The 23,703-nt window shown below is 32.3% G+C and overlaps 4 protein-coding genes across 4 annotated transcripts; 2 read left to right on the top strand and 2 right to left on the bottom strand.

The window, feature by feature from the left end:
* The first annotated feature begins 161 nt into the window (after nt 1-161).
* On the top strand, nt 162-11,656 carry l(3)80Fj (lethal (3) 80Fj). The gene is made up of 13 exons (XM_033336767.2): nt 162-241; nt 321-423; nt 1,114-1,309; nt 1,419-1,758; nt 1,873-5,683; nt 5,763-7,248; nt 7,343-7,979; nt 8,071-8,415; nt 8,529-8,722; nt 8,808-9,019; nt 9,437-9,690; nt 9,774-9,995; nt 10,089-11,656. The coding sequence occupies exons 1-13, from the start codon at nt 227-229 to the stop codon at nt 10,215-10,217; spliced, it is 7,944 nt and encodes a 2,647-aa protein (XP_033192658.2). The 5' UTR covers nt 162-226; the 3' UTR covers nt 10,218-11,656.
* A 2,734-nt stretch (nt 11,657-14,390) lies between these two features.
* LOC117158149 (uncharacterized) lies at nt 14,391-15,084 on the bottom strand. The gene is made up of 3 exons (XM_076619128.1): nt 14,892-15,084; nt 14,481-14,600; nt 14,391-14,401 (listed from the first exon to the last, which is right to left on the bottom strand). Exons 1-3 carry the CDS (start codon nt 15,082-15,084, stop codon nt 14,391-14,393), a joined length of 324 nt encoding a protein of 107 aa, XP_076475243.1.
* A 393-nt stretch (nt 15,085-15,477) lies between these two features.
* Nucleotides 15,478-19,095, bottom strand: LOC117158062 (uncharacterized). Its single transcript, XM_033336583.2, has 8 exons — nt 19,045-19,095; nt 18,531-18,706; nt 17,598-17,798; nt 17,373-17,476; nt 17,222-17,308; nt 16,459-16,606; nt 16,060-16,265; nt 15,478-15,776 (listed from the first exon to the last, which is right to left on the bottom strand). The coding sequence occupies exons 1-8, from the start codon at nt 19,093-19,095 to the stop codon at nt 15,478-15,480; spliced, it is 1,272 nt and encodes a 423-aa protein (XP_033192474.2).
* A 2,708-nt stretch (nt 19,096-21,803) lies between these two features.
* Nucleotides 21,804-23,250, top strand: LOC117158063 (uncharacterized). Its single transcript, XM_033336584.2, has 2 exons — nt 21,804-22,022; nt 22,890-23,250. The coding sequence occupies exons 1-2, from the start codon at nt 21,808-21,810 to the stop codon at nt 23,248-23,250; spliced, it is 576 nt and encodes a 191-aa protein (XP_033192475.2). The 5' UTR covers nt 21,804-21,807.
* The last annotated feature ends 453 nt before the right edge of the window (nt 23,251-23,703 follow it).

Here is a 23,703-nt window from a genome sequence, read left to right as displayed (position 1 = left end):
TACACAAAATTGTGAAAACAAATTTTTTTCCGCGATGTACTGACAATTTTTTAAAACGAAATATGTACTTGAAATGTACATATATCTGAAATATATATTTAATTGAATGAGATATATAATTCAAAAGGATAACAATTTTCAATAGTACGTATGTATACAATTTATTTTGGATGCTGTTTAATCCAATGGAGGGTGGCGCTTTGGGCAGTCCGGTTTTTGAAGAAATATGGCGGATGTCGAGGTGAGTCTGTCACGTGGAAGTTCAGAAACTGTATTATTGTCTTGTAATTAATAACTACTTAAATTTGATTTTGTTACAGTTAACGAAAGCATTAAAAGATTTGCCAAACCGAGTTCAAACCGCCAGTAAAAACGAGCGGCGAGAGATTCTACAAAATGTCGTCAATGTATTGTCAAATCCTGGTAAGAAACGAAAATGCGAATAAACTTTTGATAAAAATGTATAACTTTTTAGATCGAAAATATCTATTCATAGAGAAAGGAAATTATATTGTATCCTATAAATATATTTTGAAATTAATATAGAGAGAAAGATAATATTGAATATTAGAATTTAAATAATATACAAGACTGAATGTATATTACTACTTATTTTTTTTTATTATAATATTTACAATATATATATAATTCGCATTTATAATTCTTAATCTTTCGATTTTTTCTTACTTTCAATACACATCCTAAATATTAATATGTTGATGTAGATTTAATATTTATTCAATTACATGAGATATGTAAAATTATATATAGTAATTAATGTATCTCAGTCATATGTATCTAGTATTATATATTTTTATATATAATGTTATGTTGTATAAAATAAGTATAAAATTATCCTTTATTAATCTCACTATAAAAATAAATAAATAATTACATTATTTTAATTTTTATATTATAAGACGATGCAAAATATATGTATACTATTACATTATAATTATGTGTAAGATATTTATTTTTATAATTTATATAAGAGGAAAATGTATAAAATAAAATTTTGCTTATAAGTAGTTGTATAAATTCATATTACAAATGGTTGAAGGAATATTCATAATATGTCAATATATAACATTTATTAAATTTCTATATTTATAGGCATCAATGAGAAAATTGTTAATGGAATTTGCAAAACCGTATCTCTTACTTTACATCGATATAAGGATACTACTTCCCAATCTTACGTGAAAAATTTAATCGAAGAATTGTTGAGAAAGCAACCAGCACCTTCAATAAAGCATATGACAAATGTTGTCATAGAACAAGCTACATGGCATAAAAATGTAGTTCCTACGTACGTAATTACATACATAGTTTTTCAAATGCATATATTTAAAAAAAAAATTTATATTTTGAACTATGTATTAATGTTCATAAGTTACTAACAAAATGTTATTTTGTAGTCTGAATACAGCTTTAACGGCGTATCTTGCATTAAAGTGGTCAACATTAATTGTTCTACACGGAAACAAAAGCAATTCAGACATCAATCCGGAATTACCAAAACTCATTGAAGCACAAGCAAATTTGAGTGCAGCAGCTTTGGCATCCATGGATAAAAAATTGACGCAGAAAGTATATGTTTTATTAGCGCATCAATGGTTGAGTGTTAAAGATATTGATATTGTGTATTTAGAGACACTAACAAAATTGGAAGTTGGAAACGGTGTAATTGTTCTTGCTAGTTTACTCACTAAGTATTTAGTTAATGCAAAGAAAAGTGAATTAGTGGTGAAACTGAAGGTAAATTTATATTTGATAATATATTTTTGTGTTGAAAAATCTGTTTTTATATCAGTAATATCTTTTATTCTTTGTAGTAAATATTATCAAATAAATATTTGTTTTTCTTTTCAGACAAACACCATAGATGCTTTCATAAAACTAACTATTAGTTGTAAGAAAAAACCAGATCTATATGTTGTTCATAATGCTATACCTCTTCTCCGTAGAATATCTCATGACGAGTTTAAAAGTCAACTATTACCGGCTTTGCAAAAAGCTATGTTAAGAAATCCAGAAATTATCATTGAATCGGTTGGATATATTCTAAGTGGTTTAAGTCTCGATTTAAGTCAGTATAGTCAAGATATAAGTAAAGGATTATTTGCCAATTTGCATTCAAAGGAAGATTTAGTTAGAGATGAAGCTGTAGGAGCTTGTCGTAGACTTGCTCTTCAATGTTCAGATAATATTGCTTTGGAAAATTTATTGTCATCCGTATTTGCTGTATTTCATGGATCAGAAGGAAAACTTACAGTTGCAACTCATAAAATTTCCGTCTTACAAGGTGCTGGCAATCTTAGTTACAATGCAGCTTCAGGAAGTAGTGTTGAAAAATTAGCCGAAACAGCTTGTGAACATTTTATCAAAGTTCTTGAAACTGAGGTTCATGAGAAAACTTTAATTTATGCTCTTGAAATGATGGCCTTGTGGTCCAATAAATTTACAAATAATGTTCCAAAATGTGTAATAGATGCATTTAAAAAGGGCATGAATGCTAAAACTTCAACTGCGGCAGTGCGTACTGCTTATATTAAACTCTTCTTTTCTACTCCAGTAGCTTCTTATTCTGCAGCAATAACTCCATTACTCGTACAAGCAATAATAAGAGCTATGCAACAATCTGCACAGCCAGCTGCAGTTACAGAGGGTTTAGTGGCTTCTTATTTGTTATTGAAATTTGTTCTTGCTAATCAAGTGGAGAATGACAAACAAACTGTATTATGGAATGCTATTGACGAGCAAATATTCTTTTCAGAAAAATTTTTGTCAGCTTGTGGAGATGATATATTATATCACCTCATGCTGCTTTGTGAAAGACTAATTACTGAATTCGGAGATAGATTAAATGAAAAAGCTTTAAACGGTGTACATAGAGCAATTGTGGCATGTGCAACAGCCCCCAAATATAAAATAAGGAAACGTTGTTTTCCATTAATTAAAAAAGTTTTAACTGGCTTGAGTACATATGATCCTGCACAAGAACTATTAATGGAATATAATAAATTCTTAGAAAATGTAAAAATCAAGTCTGAACATGATAAAGAAAATAAAGAAGATTCTTCTAGTTGCGAGACAACTGGCAGATGTCTTGCAGATGGATTACTTGCTATTTGTTCAGGTTCTTTTTTGTTTGAATTACCTGCTATGCAAATGACAAGAGATGCATTAATACCATCTCATCATCCTGCAATCTATAAAGCAATGCCAAACTTATGGTTCAAAGTTGCAAAGAATTTTAATCTTGTTCCAAAAAATTTTTTATGTTCATTTAATCATGAAATTAAAAAAATACTTGTGCAAAATTATAAGCCTGTTGCTAGTTATGAAAATGCATTGACAAAAGTGATATCAATTATACCAGACATCATACTACCTGCAATAGTGTCAAACATTACAAATAAGCTTGATGATCCAGAGGTCTTAAAAGTCACTAAAGACGAATACTTTACTTATCTCACTCCAGAGGGGGAATTATATGACAAAAGCGTATTACCAACAAGCGATGAAAATGATATTCTTAATTCAATGAACATGAAAAGAGAGAGTAAGGTGTATTCGTTTAAAGAACAGCAAGAAGAATTGCAACTTAGGCGAGAATTATATGAAAAACGAAAGAAAGAAGGAAAAATAAAGGAACCTAAATTAACACCCAAACAAGAAGAAATCCTTAAGGCACAAATGGCAAAAGAAAATGCAATCCGTAAAAGATTGACAGAACTGAAACATAGAATAAATAATGCTGTATCTCTAATTATATGTTCTATGCGTGGAAATGGACAAGAATTGTCTTTTTATTTAAAAGATTTTCTACTTCCGATTTTGAAAAACTTAAGATCACCATTAGCTGCTCCTGCAATGTGTGATCTTTATATCCGATTAAAGAGGATTGTGAAAATAAATAATCCAGTTCTTAGTGATTTAGTAGCACATGTTACGTTACGACAATTACAACCACAATGTGATCTGAATCAAGCTTGGGAAGAGGAAAATCTTGATACAGCGGTAAAGAGAACTTTAAATCTTTTACACACAACAACAATAAAACAAAAGAAGTTGTTTACAGCTCCGACCTTTTGCTATGTCTTTCCATTTATAAAAAAGACCTTATTATCTTATAAGGACGATAATATGATTGTTCAAGGATTACAGATAATACAAGAACATGCTAAACAAAGAGGAAGTTCTTCTGATTTTAAAGATATGAGACATCCCCAATTGCTTCCGCGTAAACATATGTTTGATCTATTAATAGAATTAATGGAAATTACAAGTGGAAGAGTACAATCACATGCAGTTGCAACATTGCTAGATGTTGCTCAATCCGGTAGCGGTCAACCAGGTACTGCAATAGCAACTAGTGAAGATATAGATTCTTTAATTGGTGCATTACAAAATTCTTTATCTACAATAAGAGATGCAGCATTAAGAGCATTAACAGTCGTGAAACAAGCTTTTCCATCTCAGAAAGAGGATGCTGACCAACTATCTCATCTTGTTAGGAAAATATGGATTGCTAAGTTCGATGTTTGCGATGAGAATAAAATTCTTGCTAATGAGTTATGGAATGCTGCAGATTTAGTAATGCATACAGACATACTTTCTGATGAACTGATCCAAGACATTACACATCCTGTAGAACCTATACAGCAAGCAGCTGCTTGTGCTTTGGCGCAGTGTTTAACTGATGTTCCCCACCTAGTACCAGAAATTTTGGACAAATTACTACAGCTGTATCAAGAAAAGTTAGCCATGATTCCACCAAAGTTGAATGATTTTGGACGCGTGGTTGAACAGCCGATTGATACTTGGGGTCCAAGACGAGGTGTAGCACTTGCATTGGCTCAAATGGCAGCTCTTCTCAGTGCTGATACAGTACTTAAACTTGTGCAATTTTTCGTCTCTACTGGTTTAGGAGATAGAAATCAAACTGTTCGAACAGAAATGTTAACTGCTGCTGTAGCTGTTGTTGATCTTCATGGAAAAGCAAATATAACTTCTTTATTACCGGTTTTTGAAGACTTTATGGATAAAGCGCCAAAAATTGGCAGTTTCGATTCAATCAAACAATCTGTAGTTATTCTTATGGGGTCACTAGCAAGACACTTGGACAAAGATGATTCACGTATTAAACCAATAGTTATGCGTTTAATCGCGGCTCTTTCCACACCATCGCAACAAGTGCAGGAAGCAGTAGCCAATTGTTTACCACATCTTGTACCTTCTATTAAGGAAGATGCACCAAAGATTGTGGACAAATTAATGGACCAATTGTTAAAATCAGACAAATATGGGGAACGTAAAGGTGCGGCTTACGGTTTAGCAGGTATAATCAAGGGTATGGGGATACTAGCATTAAAACAACTTGATATTATGACCACATTAACTAATGCCATTCAGGATAAGAAAAACTATAGGCATCGGGAAGGAGCGTTATTTGCTTTCGAAATGTTATGTACAATGCTTGGTAGGTTATTTGAACCATACATCGTTCACGTATTACCACATTTGTTGCTGTGCTTTGGAGATTCAAGTCAATATGTCAGAGCTGCTACCGATGATACAGCTCGTGTAGTTATGAGTAAATTATCTGCACATGGGGTAAAGCTTGTTTTACCTAGTTTATTAGCAGCATTAGAAGAAGATTCTTGGAGGACTAAAACTGGTAAATAATTTAAATATTAATGTTATTTAAATTAATAATCATGTTCTAAATATTACATAATTTTGTTTGCGTTTTTAAGGATCTGTTGAGTTATTAGGTGCAATGGCGTATTGTGCACCAAAACAGCTTAGTAGTTGTTTGCCAAGTATAGTTCCAAAGCTAATCGAAGTACTTAGTGATTCACATACAAAAGTTCAAGAGGCTGGTGCAGAAGCTCTTAAAGTTATTGGAAGTGTAATTCGTAATCCAGAGATTCAAGCTATTGTACCAGTTTTATTGAAAGCATTACAAGATCCTTCTCATAAAACAGCTACTTGTCTTCAAACTCTTTTAGATACTCAGTTCGTACATTTTATCGATGCTCCATCATTAGCTCTTATTATGCCTGTAGTACAACGAGCATTTTTGGATCGTTCAACAGAAACAAGAAAAATGGCTGCCCAAATTATTGGAAATATGTATTCTTTAACCGATCAAAAAGATTTAACTCCATATTTGCCAACAATCATCCCTGGCTTAAAAACGAGTTTATTAGATCCTGTACCAGAAGTACGAAGTGTATCTGCAAGAGCATTAGGTGCTATGGTACGAGGAATGGGTGAATCTAGCTTTGAAGATTTACTTCCTTGGTTAATGCAAACGCTTACATCTGAAACAAGTAGCGTTGATCGATCAGGTGCTGCACAAGGCCTTTCAGAAGTTGTGAGGGGATTAGGTGTTGAAAAACTTCACAAACTTATGCCTGAAATTATTAGTACTGCCGAAAGAACCGACATAGCTCCTCATGTTAAGGATGGTTATATTATGATGTTTATTTATATGCCAAGTGCATTTACTACAGAATTTACACCCTATATTGGACAAATTATTAATCCTATTTTGAAAGCTTTAGCTGATGAGAATGAATACGTTCGTGAAACAGCACTTAGAGCGGGCCAACGTATCGTTAATCTTTATGCTGATTCTGCTATTATGTTGCTATTACCAGAATTGGAAAAGAGTCTCTTTGATGATAATTGGCGTATTAGATACTCATCGGTTCAATTACTTGGTGATTTGTTATATCGAATTTCTGGAGTTTCGGGAAAGATGTCAACAGAAACAGCAAGCGAAGATGATAATTTTGGAACTGAACAGTCACATTATGCCATTATTAACGCACTTGGTGCTGAAAGGCGAAATCGTGTTTTAGCGGGATTATACATGGGTAGATCGGATGTTGCATTGATGGTACGCCAAGCTGCTCTTCATGTATGGAAAGTTGTTGTAACGAATACACCGAGAACTTTAAGAGAAATATTACCGACATTATTTACTTTATTACTTGGCTGTCTAGCTAGTACAAGTAATGATAAAAGACAGGTGGCAGCGAGGACTTTAGGAGATCTAGTTAGAAAATTAGGTGAAAGGGTGTTACCAGAAATTATACCTATTTTAGAGAAAGGTTTACAAAGTGATCAGGCTGATCAACGTCAAGGTGTATGTATTGGATTATCAGAAATTATGACAAGTACAAATAAAGACATGGTGATAACCTTTGTAGTCAGCTTAGTTCCAACAGTGAGGTAAAAATATTTATATTTATATGTAAAGAATGTTATTGAAAAATTTTGAAATAATGATCAGATAATTAGAAAGACTATTATTTTTATATTGTAGGAAAGCATTGTGCGATCCATTACCAGAAGTTCGACAGGCAGCAGCAAAAACCTTTGACGGTTTGCATTCAACTGTAGGAGTTAGAGCATTAGATGATATATTACCAGCAATGTTAACGCAATTAAATTCACCGGATCCAGCAGAAGCAGAGAATACCTTAGACGGTTTACGCCAAGTAATGGCAATCAAATCTCGTGTTGTTTTACCATATTTAGTACCTCAATTGACAACTCCCCCTGTCAATACAAAAGCATTATCAATCTTGGCTAGCGTAGCAGGCGAAGCATTAACAAGGTTTCTTCACAAAATTCTACCAGCGCTATTAACTGCTCTCTCTAGTGCTCAGGGCACACCGAATGAAGTTCAAGAATTAGAATATTGCCAAGCAGTGATCCTATCTGTTACCGATGAAGTTGGTATTAGAACAGTCATGGATCAGCTCATGGAAGCTACAAGAGCGAACGATCCATCTAGACGACGAAGCGCTGCAACCTTGTTATGTGCCTTTTGTCGTGATACACGTGCAGATTATAGTCAATATGTTCCACAATTATTACGAGGTCTCATTCACTTATTTACAGACAGTGATAAGGATGTACTACAGATGAGTTGGGAAGCTCTTACAGCAGTTACTAAGGTAAGGCTACGTTATGGTAATACAAATTTTTTATTTAAATATAATTTTCAATTAATGTTATTGAAATTAATATATTAAATTCTATTTTTAGACTTTGGCATCTGATCAACAAATTGCTCATGTGCAAGATATTAGACAAGCTGTTCGGTTTGCAGTGTCTGATTTAAAGGGACAAGAATTATTGCCAGGATTTTGTTTGCCGAAAGGAATTACTCCCATTCTTCCGATATTCAGAGAAGCTATATTAAATGGTTTACCAGAAGCAAAAGAACAAGCAGCTCAAGGACTTGGAGAAGTTATAAAATTAACTAGCGCCTCAGCGTTACAACCAAGTGTTGTACATATTACAGGGCCATTAATTCGTATTCTCGGCGATCGCTTTAATTGGAGTGTTAAAGCAGCAGTTTTAGAAACACTTGCAATCTTGCTCGGCAAGGTAGGGTAACCTAATAATAGCTATAATGTATGAGCAATATTAAGATAAAGATATACTATAAAGATATAATAAGATAACGCAAAAGTAAATAATACCTAAAATGCTTTGATTAGGTTGGAGTAATGTTAAAGCAATTTTTACCACAATTACAAACCACTTTCTTGAGAGCATTGAATGACAGTAATAGACAAGTGAGATTAAAAGCTGCTTATGCTTTAAGTAATCTCATTGTAATTCATACTCGTGTTGACCCATTGTTCACAGAACTTCATACTGGCATTAAAACTGGAGATGATCCAGCTATTAGGTAAACTAAAGGATTGAATATATTTCATAAATTATTTATATATTTGCATCATTGAGGTTTACCAATGCATATTCATTATATTTAGAGAAACAATGTTACAAGCTTTAAGAGGTGTGCTTACGCCTGCTGGTGACAAAATGACAGAACCAATGAAGAAACAAGTGTTTGTTACTTTAAGTAGTATGCTTGGACATCCAGAAGATGTTACAAGGAACGCCGTAGCCGGTTGTTTTGGGGCGTTGATACGATGGCTTAGTCTAGACCAACTCAATATTGCTCTTAACGAAGATCTATTATGTAAGTTTATTTTATATTTGGAATTATGATGGAATTTCTAGAATATTCAATTACAATTGAAAATAAATATTTTAAATGTGAAATATCCTTTTGTTCAAGACGATAGAAAACGACATATGCTACAATATTATACATAATTAGCGTTAATTACAGTTAGAAGTATGCGGGAATACGAAAATTTTTCTCGGGATCTCGGGTCAAGTTCTAAACCAGTTTTATCAAACTCTTCCTGAAACGTCGTTTGTCTTGTCGAAATTCTTGGGGATTCCAACATTCTCGAGTTCCGAGATGTTTTCGGAACCTGACTCGGCTCGAACCGAACATCTGGTTGTCGCACACTTCAAGTTGTAGTTTATCATTTCATAGATTCTTTTTTATAAAATACATATAATATTTGAGTTATTCAATTAATTTTAGGTAGTGATACCAGTGTCGATTGGATGCTTAGACACGGACGTTCTGCAGCATTATTTGTTGCATTAAAGGAATCTCCAACAACTATCTACAACAGTAAAGAGAAAGATCGTGTTTGTGCAGTAATACTTTCGTATTTAAGTGCAGATCGAGTTCAAATAGCCATGAACGGTGTACGAGCTTGTGGTTATCTGTTTCAATATCTTATGAACGAACGACAACCTATACCTCAACAAATTTTATCTCCTTTCGTGCGAGTAAGAATATTTCAACAAATTATATGTAAATTTATGTTTGTAATTTTATATATAAATAATTTATTGTGTAATTTATCTTTTAGTCAATGAATAACAATAGTAACGACGTAAAACAATTATTAGCTAAGGTATGCATTCATTTGGCTCGTAACATACCACCTGAGAAGATGTCACCAGAATTACTTAAATCGCTTTTACCTATGTTGGTAAATGGAACAAAAGAGAAAAATGGTTACGTGAAAGCCAACAGTGAACTTGCTCTTATAGCAGTACTTAGATTGAGGCAAGGGGAAGAAGAACATCAGGTATATTTCTATCAACTTTATTGTATAAAATTATGAAGTGAAAATCTCGGGTATTTATATATTACTTATAATTTTGTAAATTGATTTTTTCAGCGTTGCATGGCCTTTTTGGATGCCGGTGCAAGGGAATCATTGTCAGATGTAGTCAGCAAAGTGTTGCGCAAAGTTTTATCGCAGCCTGAAGGCAAAATAGAAGAATTGGACGATACATTACTCACGTGAGAGATATTGTATGTTCCGGGGCTCATTGCGCTCTACATCCATTTTTATAGTCGTATTATTAATAATTACTCCAATGATTTTTATAAAATGATTTACTGTTCGTGTACTAGTTACATTATAAAGACGTTAGTTCGTTCCATATTGTATCTCGATAATCAATTAAACAAAGTAAAACGTAACAGTCACTCGATGGTATTCAAGTTACTTAAATTAAGGTGTCCTGTTTACCGAGCGATTCGCATACATGTTGTAGATATTTCTACGAAAAATGTTTTCTACTGTCAATTTATTAATCCGTTTCTTTATATTTTAATTATTAGTGAATCGTATTTGTCTCCAGGATACATATTTGTAAATGAATCGATAGAAAGTGACATAAAATATATCGAATTTGAACAGGAGAATAGTGAAAATGATTTAAAATACGAATTATATATTGATCGCGTTGTAGATTCACGCTTTACCTTCTTAATTTATGTTATGTTGTACACTTTGTTATGTTCTGTTAATGTTATAATTAAAAGTAGATTATTTTACTTGTGCGAGAAGCTAAAAAATTGTTTTTAAACGGAAGTGCATGGCTATTTCATTCTTTTTCCACGAATTTTTCCATTTTATATTTCCACGAATATATATAATATTTGAATGTCGGTAAACCGAGTAAAATGTTTACTTGCTATCGAGGATTTGAACAGTGTCCCGCTTTTATTGTCATAGAAGCGTGTTTTGCTGTCCTGTATTGTAGTTATATAAATCGGCATATAGTCTATATTTTAGAATTACTTATAGAAATTGTTGAGCCGGCTTAAGCCGTACCGTAACACGACACGATACTTGTAAATCTATCAGTAGAAAGTCTTCGTCTTCTAATGTATTCTATTTTCGACAATTTTCGATTTGTCTATGATTACATTAATTACATTACCCACAATTCGGGAACATACATATTCTGTATATACGTCCTATGATACGTTACAATATGGCGAACAAATGTGGGACTTCGTATAACATTTATTTTTATAATATCAAATCAAACGTTCATCCTTCGTTCATCTACAATTTGTGCGTGTTAGAATATTTTACTTTGGTAGAAAATGAAATAAAATTCCTCCGTTAAATTGCTTACGTGTAGTTTTAGACGGTATTTTTGTAGCACGGATTTTAATAAATATCCGAAAGAATCAAATTTTACATGTTAATGAAATTTTAATATATATTAGATATCTTATTAGAGTAAATATCACGGAAGACGAAGATAAGAAAATATGATAACGATAACGTAATGGATCAAAAGTAACGCGTATACATTGCATTTTAGACGGAAACATTAGTGTAAGTCAGCGACTTGATCGCACACTGTCGTTTCTCTAACTTCCTGAGCCCTGGGACTTTTATGAAAGCATATTTGGATTATATATACATGTATAGAAGGAAGAAAATCGATTGAGTTCCATCACATTATTATACGACAATGCGTAACGGATTCGCTTGTTCCGATAACACCGACAATTTCGTTATTGCTCGCTCAAGACTGAATCGTTCCATCCGTGGCTTCAAGAAAAGCCAACTGCTCTTCTGTTCTTTTCAATCCTATAATGTTTCATGAATCACAATCTTTTATCTGTACCTGTTTCAAAGATGAACGTATTCGCGTGTTTCATACTTGCGCGTTTAATTATTTTCATGATTATTACTTAAGTTTGTTTTGTTCTATTTCAGACATCCAATGCATCTACGCATATACTGTGTTTCCTAATATCTAGAACCCTCGTTCGTTCGATTGATTTTATTTCATTTCTTTTAACATTCGAATATTTTGTTTGCAGTATTTCATTGAGATACTATGCTGCAAAAGATTGTATGCTCTTTTACATTAACAAAATGACCTTATATGGAAAAAAATTTATTTATCGTGCTCCATTAATGATTTTACAATTGTTAATTATGTATGCACAGATGTACGTGATACAAATAGAACGATACGTTCAAAAAGCAATATTTCTTCATTTATGCTGTTATTAAAAACTGGAAGAACATTGGCTATAATAGATCGTTCTTATTAATATCATGTCTAAATTATTATATTAATCGATTTTGATATCTAAAGTATTATGCTGATATGTTTTTCTATACTTTGCCTTCTTGTTATCTAAAAATGTACCTACGTGCCAATGAAATTCTAGTTTAATAATCGATATAATATTCTATTATTTCTTAAAACCTAATTTTTAATTGTAATTTTCCATGCTATAAGTATGTTCCTAAAACTAAGTAAGATACAGTAGAAACTGTTCAATCTTATTTAACATAATATTGACGATTTTGAACGATCAATGTGAAACAAATGAGAAATAGGATAAGATTTGCACGCGACAGAAGTGAAATTAGATTTTTGTACTATTACTTTATCGAATTATATTAGGGTTCTTTCTTTGTTCTTGAAATCTTGATTGGAGACAGTTCGCTAATTCTAGAACCGTCTCTTTTTAGTAAATTATTGGCTTTTAACGATAGGGTTTCCTCCTCGATGTTCTTTGTATGCAACATTCTCAGAGTCTTCTTTCTTAAAGAAAGTAACTCCTTTGCTGCCTCTAGTATTATTTCATAAAATTCGAGAAATGTCAGCTGTAACATTAAATTTCTATACTGTAAATTATGCCATAAAAAAAATACCGTATACGATGTGTCTGTAAAATATATTATGCATTTAAGCGAGAGATAATTAAGTTAGGGAAGATGCAATTTTTGTAATATCTGTAAATAACCATTGATTAAAATATTAGTCACATGTTAAATTAAATTAAATATGATATTCAATATTGGTTTATGATATTCATATATATTGATGTAATAAACGCATTTTAATCTATGCTACTTATAATGTTTTATGCTTTTTATATATATAATCGATGATAATTCTATAATTATGTACTTGATACTTAAATAATCGATGAAACCCAGTCTGACATAATTTGCATTTTATATTACTGTTCATATTGTTTGTTAATTTACCTACTTTCAATTTCAGTTTTATAATCTTTTTAATACGTATCACGTAGTACGAATAAAATAAAAATTGCATAATAATAATAGTGATAACAATCATAACCATTAATAAAGTTATCTATGTCGAGCGATATTCGTAGTTATCGACATTATGCAATTTTACATGCGAGCAACATACAAGACTAATCGCAAGTAATTATGTATAGAGACGACCTGACTGCTGCCATATCTTTCATTTGTTTCATATAACGCGTTTCACTAAGAATTTGTGTTTATATATGTAAACCGGTGCGTCAAAATCTGATAATAGTAATATAATAGCATAACAACGTCGTTTAAATATTATGATGTTAAAAATTGAAGAGACACCGAAGCAAATCAAGTATAATCAAATAACAACCAGATCGTTCTATCAACAGATTATCTTTAAAAAGGTTTATTGAATTTCATTTGTATCAAATATATCAAAATTTGAATTACGATAATATACCTTATAATCCATGTTTATAATTACACCACTACTTGCATCTTTTATTCCAGGACATATTAGCATCATAATTTCTATCATTTTTCTAGTCCCTAGTTGTGTAAAGACCAACAATCCGTTATCTGTAATACGAATAACGTTCTTAACGCAAACGAAGCATGTACGATAATTTTTATAAAATGTGCTATACCCACTGCTACATAAATTATTTGCATTTCTTCTTGATATATTAATCGTACGATCGGGTGACGAAAAGATTTCGTCAAGTTTCAGTAAGTAGCTGACTTTTTCGCCTATCGTCACAGAATTAATTCCATCCGGAAAATTTTCCACAGCTTCGGCAGTAGTCGAAGAAAGCATTGGATCTGCCCTGTCTGCATCATTAAAATATTCATACGCTTTAATGTAAAGATACCATTGCTCTAGGAACTGTACGCGCAATGTGAAATATACCAACATAGATGTTTACTATTAATAAAGTACTGTAACGTTGTATGTTTTGTTCCAATTGCTCTCTTTTTCTTTCTTTTTTTCATATACCGAAAAAAAATATATATAGTTGCTATATAGCTACAGTGTTTCTTAAATAAAAATAAATTTAATTTGTAAAACGTCAATACGTTTTTGCAAGCGTTACAAAAATTTGCACAACGTTCAAAAGTTATTACATTATTTAATGTTTATTTACTTTCTATCGAAAGTTGACAAAAATTTCGGAAGTTAATAATTGAAAAATTTAAATAACAAATAACAACAGACAGTTAGCTTACGTTTTAAAACGCACGTCGCACGAAGGAGATCTTTTGCAGAAACTGGATAGCCAATCTGTTGGTACAATTCAAAGACGCAGTATATAGGTAGCAAATCTTGATTTTCACGGCACAGACTACCTGGAAAGTTGTATTTTATTTAAAAAATTTCTGTTTAAAATTGAAAAAGTTGTATTTGTTGTGCAAATGATTAACAACACAAAAGATTTCCTAGCTGTTTCATAGAGTCATAAACATTTGTTTCATTTAGTTTAATGAAAATTCCCAAAAACTTACATAGACGCAAATTATATTCCTTATGACATAAATTGTCTTCATAACAATACCACCTTTTCTTTTCAAAAGCCACTTTTTACATTCATATTATCTTATTTATGATAATGTTACCGTATTAGGTATGTACTTACGTACCAACATGATTTCCAGCATGAGGATATATACAGTTTTTTAAAAATTTGTGCAAACCACCAGCGATTTTTCCGTTCATTTCCTCGACTTCATCGTCGTTGTGTTTAGTATATAAGTGCCAAGAAACTTCTAACAAGGCGTGTAAAAATTGCCAGATTTCAATCTTTTCGAACGGATGAAGAGGATCTTTCACCATCGTGGTTTCATTTTTCGCTAATATTTTAACGATTCACATTAATAATAGAACCTTTATAGCGAGACGTGTTTGCGATAGCGGATATTATTCCAAACTACTGTTTTGTTGCATTAAAAACTAATTTACTCATATACATATACAATATGCACTGGTACACAGTACTGTGCAAAATCTTAGGCTACCTACCAAATGAATATAAAGATACTTAATATTATCTTAGGTCTATCGTTATTACTTAAGAAAGTCAAACACCACAAATACGTATCCCCTAAAAGTATTATTACCATCATTGTGAGATTACTACTCTGTAGTGATCACTACTGACGGTCCAAGAAAAGGACTTTTGTACAGTACTGTGACATAATATACAACGATGTTTACTGTAGTTATCAATTAACGTTCACCAATGTAACTATCGATTTCAGTGAGGCTAAGTCCTTTCTTATGAATACCACAATCTCTCCATAATTGCCATAAACATAATCTACTCATCGCCAGATTGCATTTTGGCGCCGACTTGGCAAATAACGTAGCATAATCGTTGTAAATTTCACGTAAACGATGCATGTGAAACGTCAAACAATTATATGTCCAGCATTCTTCATATTTCCAGACAGATTCTATCATATTCTCGGTGTAGGATTCGGGCGCATGTGTCTGCGTGATGTCGTTTCGTTCACTTGTAATCGTATCTGCATGAAAGTTTTTCATGTAAGTCGCCACTCACTCCTTGAACATCTTTCGTTCAAACGTTTAGTGCAAAAGTTTAGTATACACGAGTGGAAATACTTTTATTTTATTAATAAGAATTTAAAAATGTCGCCGTTATTATCGTGTAACGAAATAACGGTGTCACTTTATCCGATTAAAATACGAAGAAGAAATGCAATCGTATTTTCGAATTATTTTCATTTACACTTGCAATTTGCGTAATTTACGTGTAGTATATGTTAAATAATAATTAGAAATATTGACCTATGGAAAGTGGATGTGGCAAACAAGAACAAGATTCTCTTTCACAACTGTAGCATTTTCCAGATGGAGGCGAAAATACGACAGATGGCTCCATATTTTTTGGATCCAATAGACGAGTTATATAGTAAGATAAACATAGAAACTGTTCTGGCTTCAGAATAGGTGTTGGCCAAGTTTCTACCAATTGACCAGGTTTCTCGACAAATCTATCAATGATTAAGTAGAAATTAATTATATTAATTTACATTGAAATATATTTCTTATATTTCGTTATTGTACATATGTGCGTAGATACATTTTACTACCGACTTTGTATAAACTGTTACATCAATTGTACTCATTTTGTACCTATGATCGTTATTGTACAGTGTACAATGTATATGTATATGGCATTCTTACGCTGTTTTTATTTCTTTAGCTGTCCGCATGCATTCTCCTTCATCCTTCGTTTTCGTTTCAGTTTCTAAATTATCGGCTACAACGTTCGGCGCACACAAAATATCATTTGAAAATAATGGATTAGCCTCAAACTTGTGCCCGTTACTTCCTGCATAAAACACGAATATTTTTACTTTGACGCAATATTTGATCCATCAAAAAACGTCATATCAAATATAAGGGAATCATTTGTAATACAATCTCATGTTGATAATAAAGGATGAAAAATAACTAGCTTACGTTATTAGTCGAACCTCGATAACTCGCATAACAATTTTGCTCGTTACCTTCCGCTTCTTTCTCAATGCGAGAATTGATTGTAAATATCAATAAATAAATAAAAAAAAAGCCTTCCGCTTCTTTGTGAAAACCGTGTATAAATATCGTATACGTGTCCTATAATATACGTAGCTACGATATACGAATCTACGCTTTACAATGAAAAAATCACGATTCAACTTGTCGCTTATTTTTCAAATAAATAATTGACCTCTAGAACTTGAGTCTCTACATCCTCTGCAATTCGAAGAATATCGACTTTCGCGCAAAACTTGTTCCACTCGTTTCGAATATTAAACCTGTCTTATTCGTAGAAAAAGTAAAATCTCCACAGCTCGAAGGCTTTTTTAGTCGTTGCCTTGTGATTCGAGTTCTCGAGGTTGGCTGCGTCAACAATATGTATCTTTGCTACAAATATCTTAATTTTGTAAAACGTTCGCGTTACCAATTATAACTCCGTAACCATGCTTTTTATTATCCTTCCAATAACCAGAATACTTAGCTCCACCGACGGAATTCAGCTTTATCTCCCCTATTATAACGATCTTATTATTATCTTTATCGAACATTGTTTCAGAATAACAGTATAGATTCACCTTTGCCATGACGCATTCCGCGACGCCAGTAACCTACGTACGATGCTTCTTGCGGCCAAGCAAACGTTTTATTAAAAAATCCATTCCATACGTACTCTCCATAGCTGCAAACATTGTATTATCTTGTAATATTAAATAAAACTAACGTAAGTATTTTAACCACTCCTCCAATGTAACTATATTTCTTTCATTCATCGTTATAAAACCATAGGGACCAAAACAAACCCGTGCATTGCACCGCATTTCCATTCCCCACGATAGAGACTCCCATTGGGCCAAACCATGGTTCCGATACCATCACGAACTCCGTTCTTCCATTGACCCACGTAACGGCCACCGCTTGGATAAATTCGTAATCCAATCCCGTTCATTTTGTTCATTACCCAATCACCGTCGTATGAACCATTGTCAGAGTAACGGGAATAACTTTTTTAACAAGTACATTTACAAAAAACTGATTATTTACAAAAAAACTTGTATCGCAGTGAATATGATAACGACACTTTTTGCCAATAATTATATTACCAGAGAATAAAATCGTCGTCAACAGATTGCGTACCGAAGAAGAACACGTCTGTCTTTGTATAACAAAAATGTTGCCTTACTAAGTAAGATACTTAAATATGGTAACAAGTGGCGACAATCCCACGTGCACGTAGCTCAGTAAATCACGCGTTCAAAATGATACCGTCAAGAGGACGCGTCGAAATCGAATGTTTCTCGTCGAGAGGCTTTGCAGGACAAGGGACACGGCGATATGATAGAATGTCTCTAGCGCGAAATTCGATTGCTTGTAAGTTAAGTTGAAAAATAAGCTTCTATCGACACTTTTGCATATGAATTTTCGCGTTTGTTTCGGTGTATCGAATTACTCCACAATGGTATTTTACGTGCAATTCTAACACTTTTATAACAACCTGAACATATATCTAATAATAATAGCCACACCAACAACTAACACATCCTAAGACATAAATCGGATTAATTGTTTTACTAGTAGATTTGTAAAGGACGTAAGTTTTACGCGTTAAAAAACGTTTCGTCGTATTACATAATTATGTCTGCGATATTTTAATAATCATCGATTTTACATCGGTGTAGAAACGGTCTTTCTCTGGCTTGTGAAAATATTTCACCTGTACTTTGTTACGTACTTACCCTTTCCCATGTCTTTGACCCATATGCCATTGACCGGTATACATGTAACGATTTTCTCCATCCACCATAATTCCTCTACCATGTCGGTAGCCGTTCGTAAAATCACCTTCGTACCAGCAAACATTGTTCCATTCTAATAGACCTTTGCCATGCATAACATTCTGTTCGAATTCTCCCTATGAAACCACACAACTTTCAATAATAACGAAAAGCGAGGGAAGTTATTTATTTTATCGTTTCTATTTATGTTGAGGCAAAATTAAAAAAAATCATATATATATAAATTAATCGTATATTATGATTAATAACTAGAGTAATTGTTAACCAAGTGCAAGGTTTTTTTGTAAAATATATACAATCGCTTTTGCCATTGATATAATCTTTAATGCATGAAAAGCATATTGCCGCAAAGAATGATGACCGTATGTATTACATGTATGAATTCCATTAACGACTTGTATCGCTGAAATTTATATACTTGTATCGTAATAATAGGAAATTTGAAAATTCTTACTTTATACCGAGCACCGTTAGACCATTTGTATACGCCTTCACCCTCCATCATTTTTCTACTAATACGACCGCTGTACGTATTATTACTAATAAATCTTATATTTGCAAATTCATCGGGCAGTGATAATTTCCAAGACGAAACGAAACTTGATTTATTTGTATCGTTATTAAATTCTTCGGAATTATTGTCGCTTTCTTTCGATTCATTTACATCTTCGCAATCTTGTCTTTCACCTATATCTTCGTCATCGTTGGACGAATTTCTCGAATCATCGACCAATATCTTCGTAGGCTTTTTTCTTAAATACGTGCCATCCCACCTATATTAAACAATGAATGTTAAATAACAAACATCGAGTAATTGACATTTTTAACGCGTATTTTACTCGGCTGTTAAACGTAATAAACAGGGAAAATCGTACGTATATGGAACTTTGGATCGTAACAGTTCATAAAGGTATCAAAGAGAGTTGATAGAAATATCAAAATTTCAGTAAAAATTTAAACGAGAGCGAAAATGAAAACGATTACTCTTTCACAAAATACTGCAAAGTGTCATTATAAAGAAGAAAAATGAATTCTTCTTTAGCGCTATATTTACGACGTTTGTCAGCGAGAATATCTTCGAAAGGTAATTCCTCTACTATTTCGCTTTCTTTTTCTTCCATCTCTTCCACTTCTCCTTCGTTCTCGCTATACGATTCCAGAGAAATAACCTTCTTCCGACATTTCTCTAATATCACTTCTTTTAGCGTACTATTCATCTTTTTTATATGTTTCCGAGTAAACTCGCAAAACCTGTACTTTCGCTAAAGTTATTTAAGAGTAACATTCAATTCTGCGATAGAATTTTAATAATTTACGTCCACGTATATCGTAAAATCTAAGAAACGTGAAGATATCAGAGATTCGACAGACGTTATTTTGCGCAACAAGACGATGTTTTACGCGATGTTCTTGAAATGTTTTTGAAATGTTTTTGAAAATAATTGACACTGGATTCCGATTAACTTTCGATTAATCACGTTATCCCGTAGGATAAAATATCAAGAAAAATAACAAATATTCAAGTTGCCTAACTGAAAAGAAGAATAAATGTTGACGAAAGGGAAACTGAACGTAAGATTATATTTGTATAAAAAGCGTTATCAAATTATTGACAATTATCAATTTTTTGATCGTGCTACGAAGTCTGTACTCGCACAAAACTTCATGTTTAATTTATTTATGTTTAATTTTATTCGACAAAAATAGATATTACCTCGGTTCTTTTCTTTGCATTTCGTTACATTTATTTCCGCAAGTTCCTTCTGTTACCTGTATACGTATAATGGCCTGTTACAATGGCGTATAAATTAGAATCAATATTATTGTACGGATTTATTTTTGTATACAAAGTATTATAAATATAGAAAATATACTGGTTGAATCGTAGGTCGTCTTTCCAACCTGTGAAGATGAATTTAAAGATTTCGAACCGATTGTTTTTCATACTCCTGCTATTTACAACACCAAAGTAAAGGTTCATGATTGGTAAGCATATTTCATTATTTATTTATACAAATATGCACAGAAATAAAAATAATATTTTATTGTTATTCGATACACGTGTAATCGATATTTATACCAGTGTGATAAATTTTGGGGAAATGTCTGTCGTTCGTTTAATTTTTAATCGACTCGAAGCTTCGGAAAAATTTTTTGTCGATCCTTCCAATATAAATACTTCATCCATATATTATCTATATGTATTATTTATGGAAAAATGTTAAATTTTACTATTTTTATTATCTTTTATTATTTTATTAGTTTACATCTTCAGCCATGCATTCCTAACTCTTATCCAAGTATTATATTCTGGAATATTTTATGCACATTATTTTATATACTTCCAAAACTTTACCATGACATGTAACTTCTTGTATAAGATATACTTTTTAAATTGTGATATGATACAGAAGTTTGCATCGTATATACTCCTATGTTTCTTACTCCTTGTATTCGATAGTATTCCCTATGTTGTCAAGCTGTAACAAGGAAAACGAAGAAGGGTGAAACGTTCCCGCCTTCTATTGTGCGTAGCAACGCAGTTTCGTCACTATAGTCACTATAGTCAATATAGTCAATATAGATTGTCAGACCACTCAAACTGCAACAGCTTTCAACTGTGCGTGTAGTTTTCTTTCTACGTAGCACAAAATAAATAAAATCTCTAATATTACGATGCAAAGTGGTAAATGGGGAAAAGGACATACAAATTGATCATTAAACATACTAATTACTACTCATTTTTATCGTAGTAAATTATCAAGTTAAATATCATCTTCCGTGATGTAAGTATTACTCTTTCCGAAACTTTTAGCCAAGAAGATATAATTAATAATATTTACACGTATGGATACGTATATGTGTGTGTATATGTATATGAATACGCGTGCAATGCTATTATATAACGTGTTAGGTGTATTTTTTAAATATTGTTTTACGCTTTAGGAAGATGAAATTCTCAGAAACATTTATTTAATAGTTTGTCGTGTTTAATAGTCCAGCTATATTCAGTCCACCTATATTTATTTGTTATTTATTATGACCTTGTCGTTGATTCTCGGGCTTATCCGGTTCCTTTGCCCCGCCTTATTTTCCCGTTTTGTTAAAACTTTCGATCTTACACATACATAGTTGACTCGTGAATATACATATGAGAAGTCGATACGTCGTTATTTGTAGACTTTGACAAAACTTAAAATTTGCTATTTACAGGCAAATGCATACGTTGGCTGAACCCAGAGACAACAAAGACATATTTCCACCGAAAGGGAATCTTCATAAATCATCGTATGAAAGACTAGGACCAGAACCTGCTTGTACAGGAATTACGGAAACACACGCGATGTTGTCTCAAATAGAATTAAAAGACTCGTATAAACCAATTTATCCGCAACGTACTCTGCTTCATATCAAGTCACTTGCAACGTTAGAGTATGTATTCGTGAAATAATTTTTTATTCGATATTAAAGAATAGTCAAAATAGATGATTCCATCCAATGTGAGACGATAATTATTATTATGGCAATTGTTTGAAAACTATAATCACAGTTATCTTTTATAGCGAGTGGAGCATTATGAAAAATATGACGCGTATTGTGTATAGGTTTGTCGTTAGTAGCAGCAAAATATGAATAGAACAATCTCTCGCGAGAAAGTTTTAAATATATAGTAAAATGTTTACGAAGGAAATTGAAAAGAATGGAACAAATACTGTAGCTATTTTGTATCGTACATTAAGAAACTAGCTTTTAGTATAAAATTAAAGCGTTTAGTTTTCATGTACATTTATATAAGAACGCAATACACGTTGCAAATGCTATCCATATCGTAAATAAGGAACTTTTTTATAGAAATAAAATTACCACCCTTGACGAATTTTGTGTAATTTTCATCTTTCGAATGACGACAGGAATCTCCTTCGAGGAAAATTCAATCGTAATGATATTTGTGCACGCAGTGTTGGATGGATAAGCAGAATTTCATTTTAGCTAGGTGCACGGTCATTCATTTTTCTTCAAAACAAAGTATCCGATTTTTTCTTCGACAATTACATTTTATTAAATATCTACTACTGGAAAGAGAATACTATAGAAGAAATCACTTTATATACTTATGATCCGATGAATCAGCACATATTGATAGTTTAGAAAAATAATATCGCGTAATATCACAAAATAATACCAATAATATCATACGATCACAATAATATATCAATTATATCATACAAGTATAATGTTACACGTTTGTAAGAAATAAATGTATGATATTTCTTATGACATGTGAAAAATATATCGCAGGCCCGAAGAAAAACAAGAGACATTGACGGATATCGTGTACGATGCCGATGAAGCCCGTAACATGGATTATCGAACAACAACGGAAATTCATTACAGATCACCTCATCCCATGAAACGAAGAACGTTACCGCCGCCACCGCCACCACCACCGGAACCATGGCTCTTAAATCGACGGACTATCGGATATAGTCTGGAAGAATTGGAAAAGCGAGACGGGACGTACACGTTTTTAGATGACAATATGGAACTTCATAAACAAATAGCTGATTTAAAATCAAGAAGATACAAACTGCGTACGTTTCAAGACAGTCAGCCTTCCGAACACATCAATGTGTCTAATATAAAAGACTGTAAGGATTGAAAATTGAAATGTACAAAAATAACCGAGAATATATTTTATCGAATTCGTCGAAAGAAATGAATTATTATTGTCGTTAGAGAATATGCTGATAAAGTAATGTCTCTGTTATTGTGACTTGCTTGTTAAAGAGTTTTCTACGTAGTATGAAACATGAACATCCACGTGTGTTAAGATGAAGTGAATAGAAAGGATACAATATGGAAATCTACTCGTAATAATAATAATAATAATAATAATAACAATAATAATAATAATAATAATAATAACAATAATAATAATGATAATAATAATAATAATAGTAATAGTAATAATAATAATAACAACAACAACAAAGGATTATCCAAGTAAACGAAGGAATTTGTGTTCCATTCCTGTTGGATCCGTGTTACATTAGTGATAAAAGCATCTAGTCAGTCTGCAGGTTCCGGCGCATATTTGCAAACATAAAATTAA

The sequence above is a fragment of the Bombus vancouverensis genome, chromosome 6 (genome assembly GCF_051014615.1).
Source record: "Bombus vancouverensis nearcticus chromosome 6, iyBomVanc1_principal, whole genome shotgun sequence".
In the NCBI taxonomy this organism is placed as follows: domain Eukaryota; kingdom Metazoa; phylum Arthropoda; class Insecta; order Hymenoptera; family Apidae; genus Bombus; species Bombus vancouverensis.
This window is presented reverse-complemented; position numbering and strand designations above follow the sequence as displayed.

What these genes read in the sequence shown, in the direction of transcription:
- LOC117158149 (XM_076619128.1), bottom strand. Translation starts at nt 15,084, where the DNA reads ATGGTGAAAGATCCTCTTCATCCGTTCGAAAAGATTGAAATCTGGCAA. An exon ending in TCATGCTGGAAATCATGTTG is followed by an intron (nt 14,601 to 14,891) that starts GTACGTAAGTAC and finishes ACAACTTTCCAG; the next exon opens with GTAGTCTGTGCCGTGAAAAT.
- LOC117158062 (XM_033336583.2), bottom strand. Translation starts at nt 19,095, where the DNA reads ATGATGGAGGGTGAAGGCGTATACAAATGGTCTAACGGTGCTCGGTAT. An exon ending in GGTCAAAGACATGGGAAAGG is followed by an intron (nt 17,799 to 18,530) that starts GTAAGTACGTAA and finishes TTGTTAAAAAAG; the next exon opens with TTATTCCCGTTACTCTGACA. An exon ending in GCTAAAGAAATAAAAACAGC is followed by an intron (nt 16,266 to 16,458) that starts GTAAGAATGCCA and finishes AATCATTGATAG; the next exon opens with ATTTGTCGAGAAACCTGGTC.
- LOC117158063 (XM_033336584.2), top strand. Translation starts at nt 21,808, where the DNA reads ATGCATACGTTGGCTGAACCCAGAGACAACAAAGACATATTTCCACCG. An exon ending in AAGTCACTTGCAACGTTAGA is followed by an intron (nt 22,023 to 22,889) that starts GTATGTATTCGT and finishes AATATATCGCAG; the next exon opens with GCCCGAAGAAAAACAAGAGA.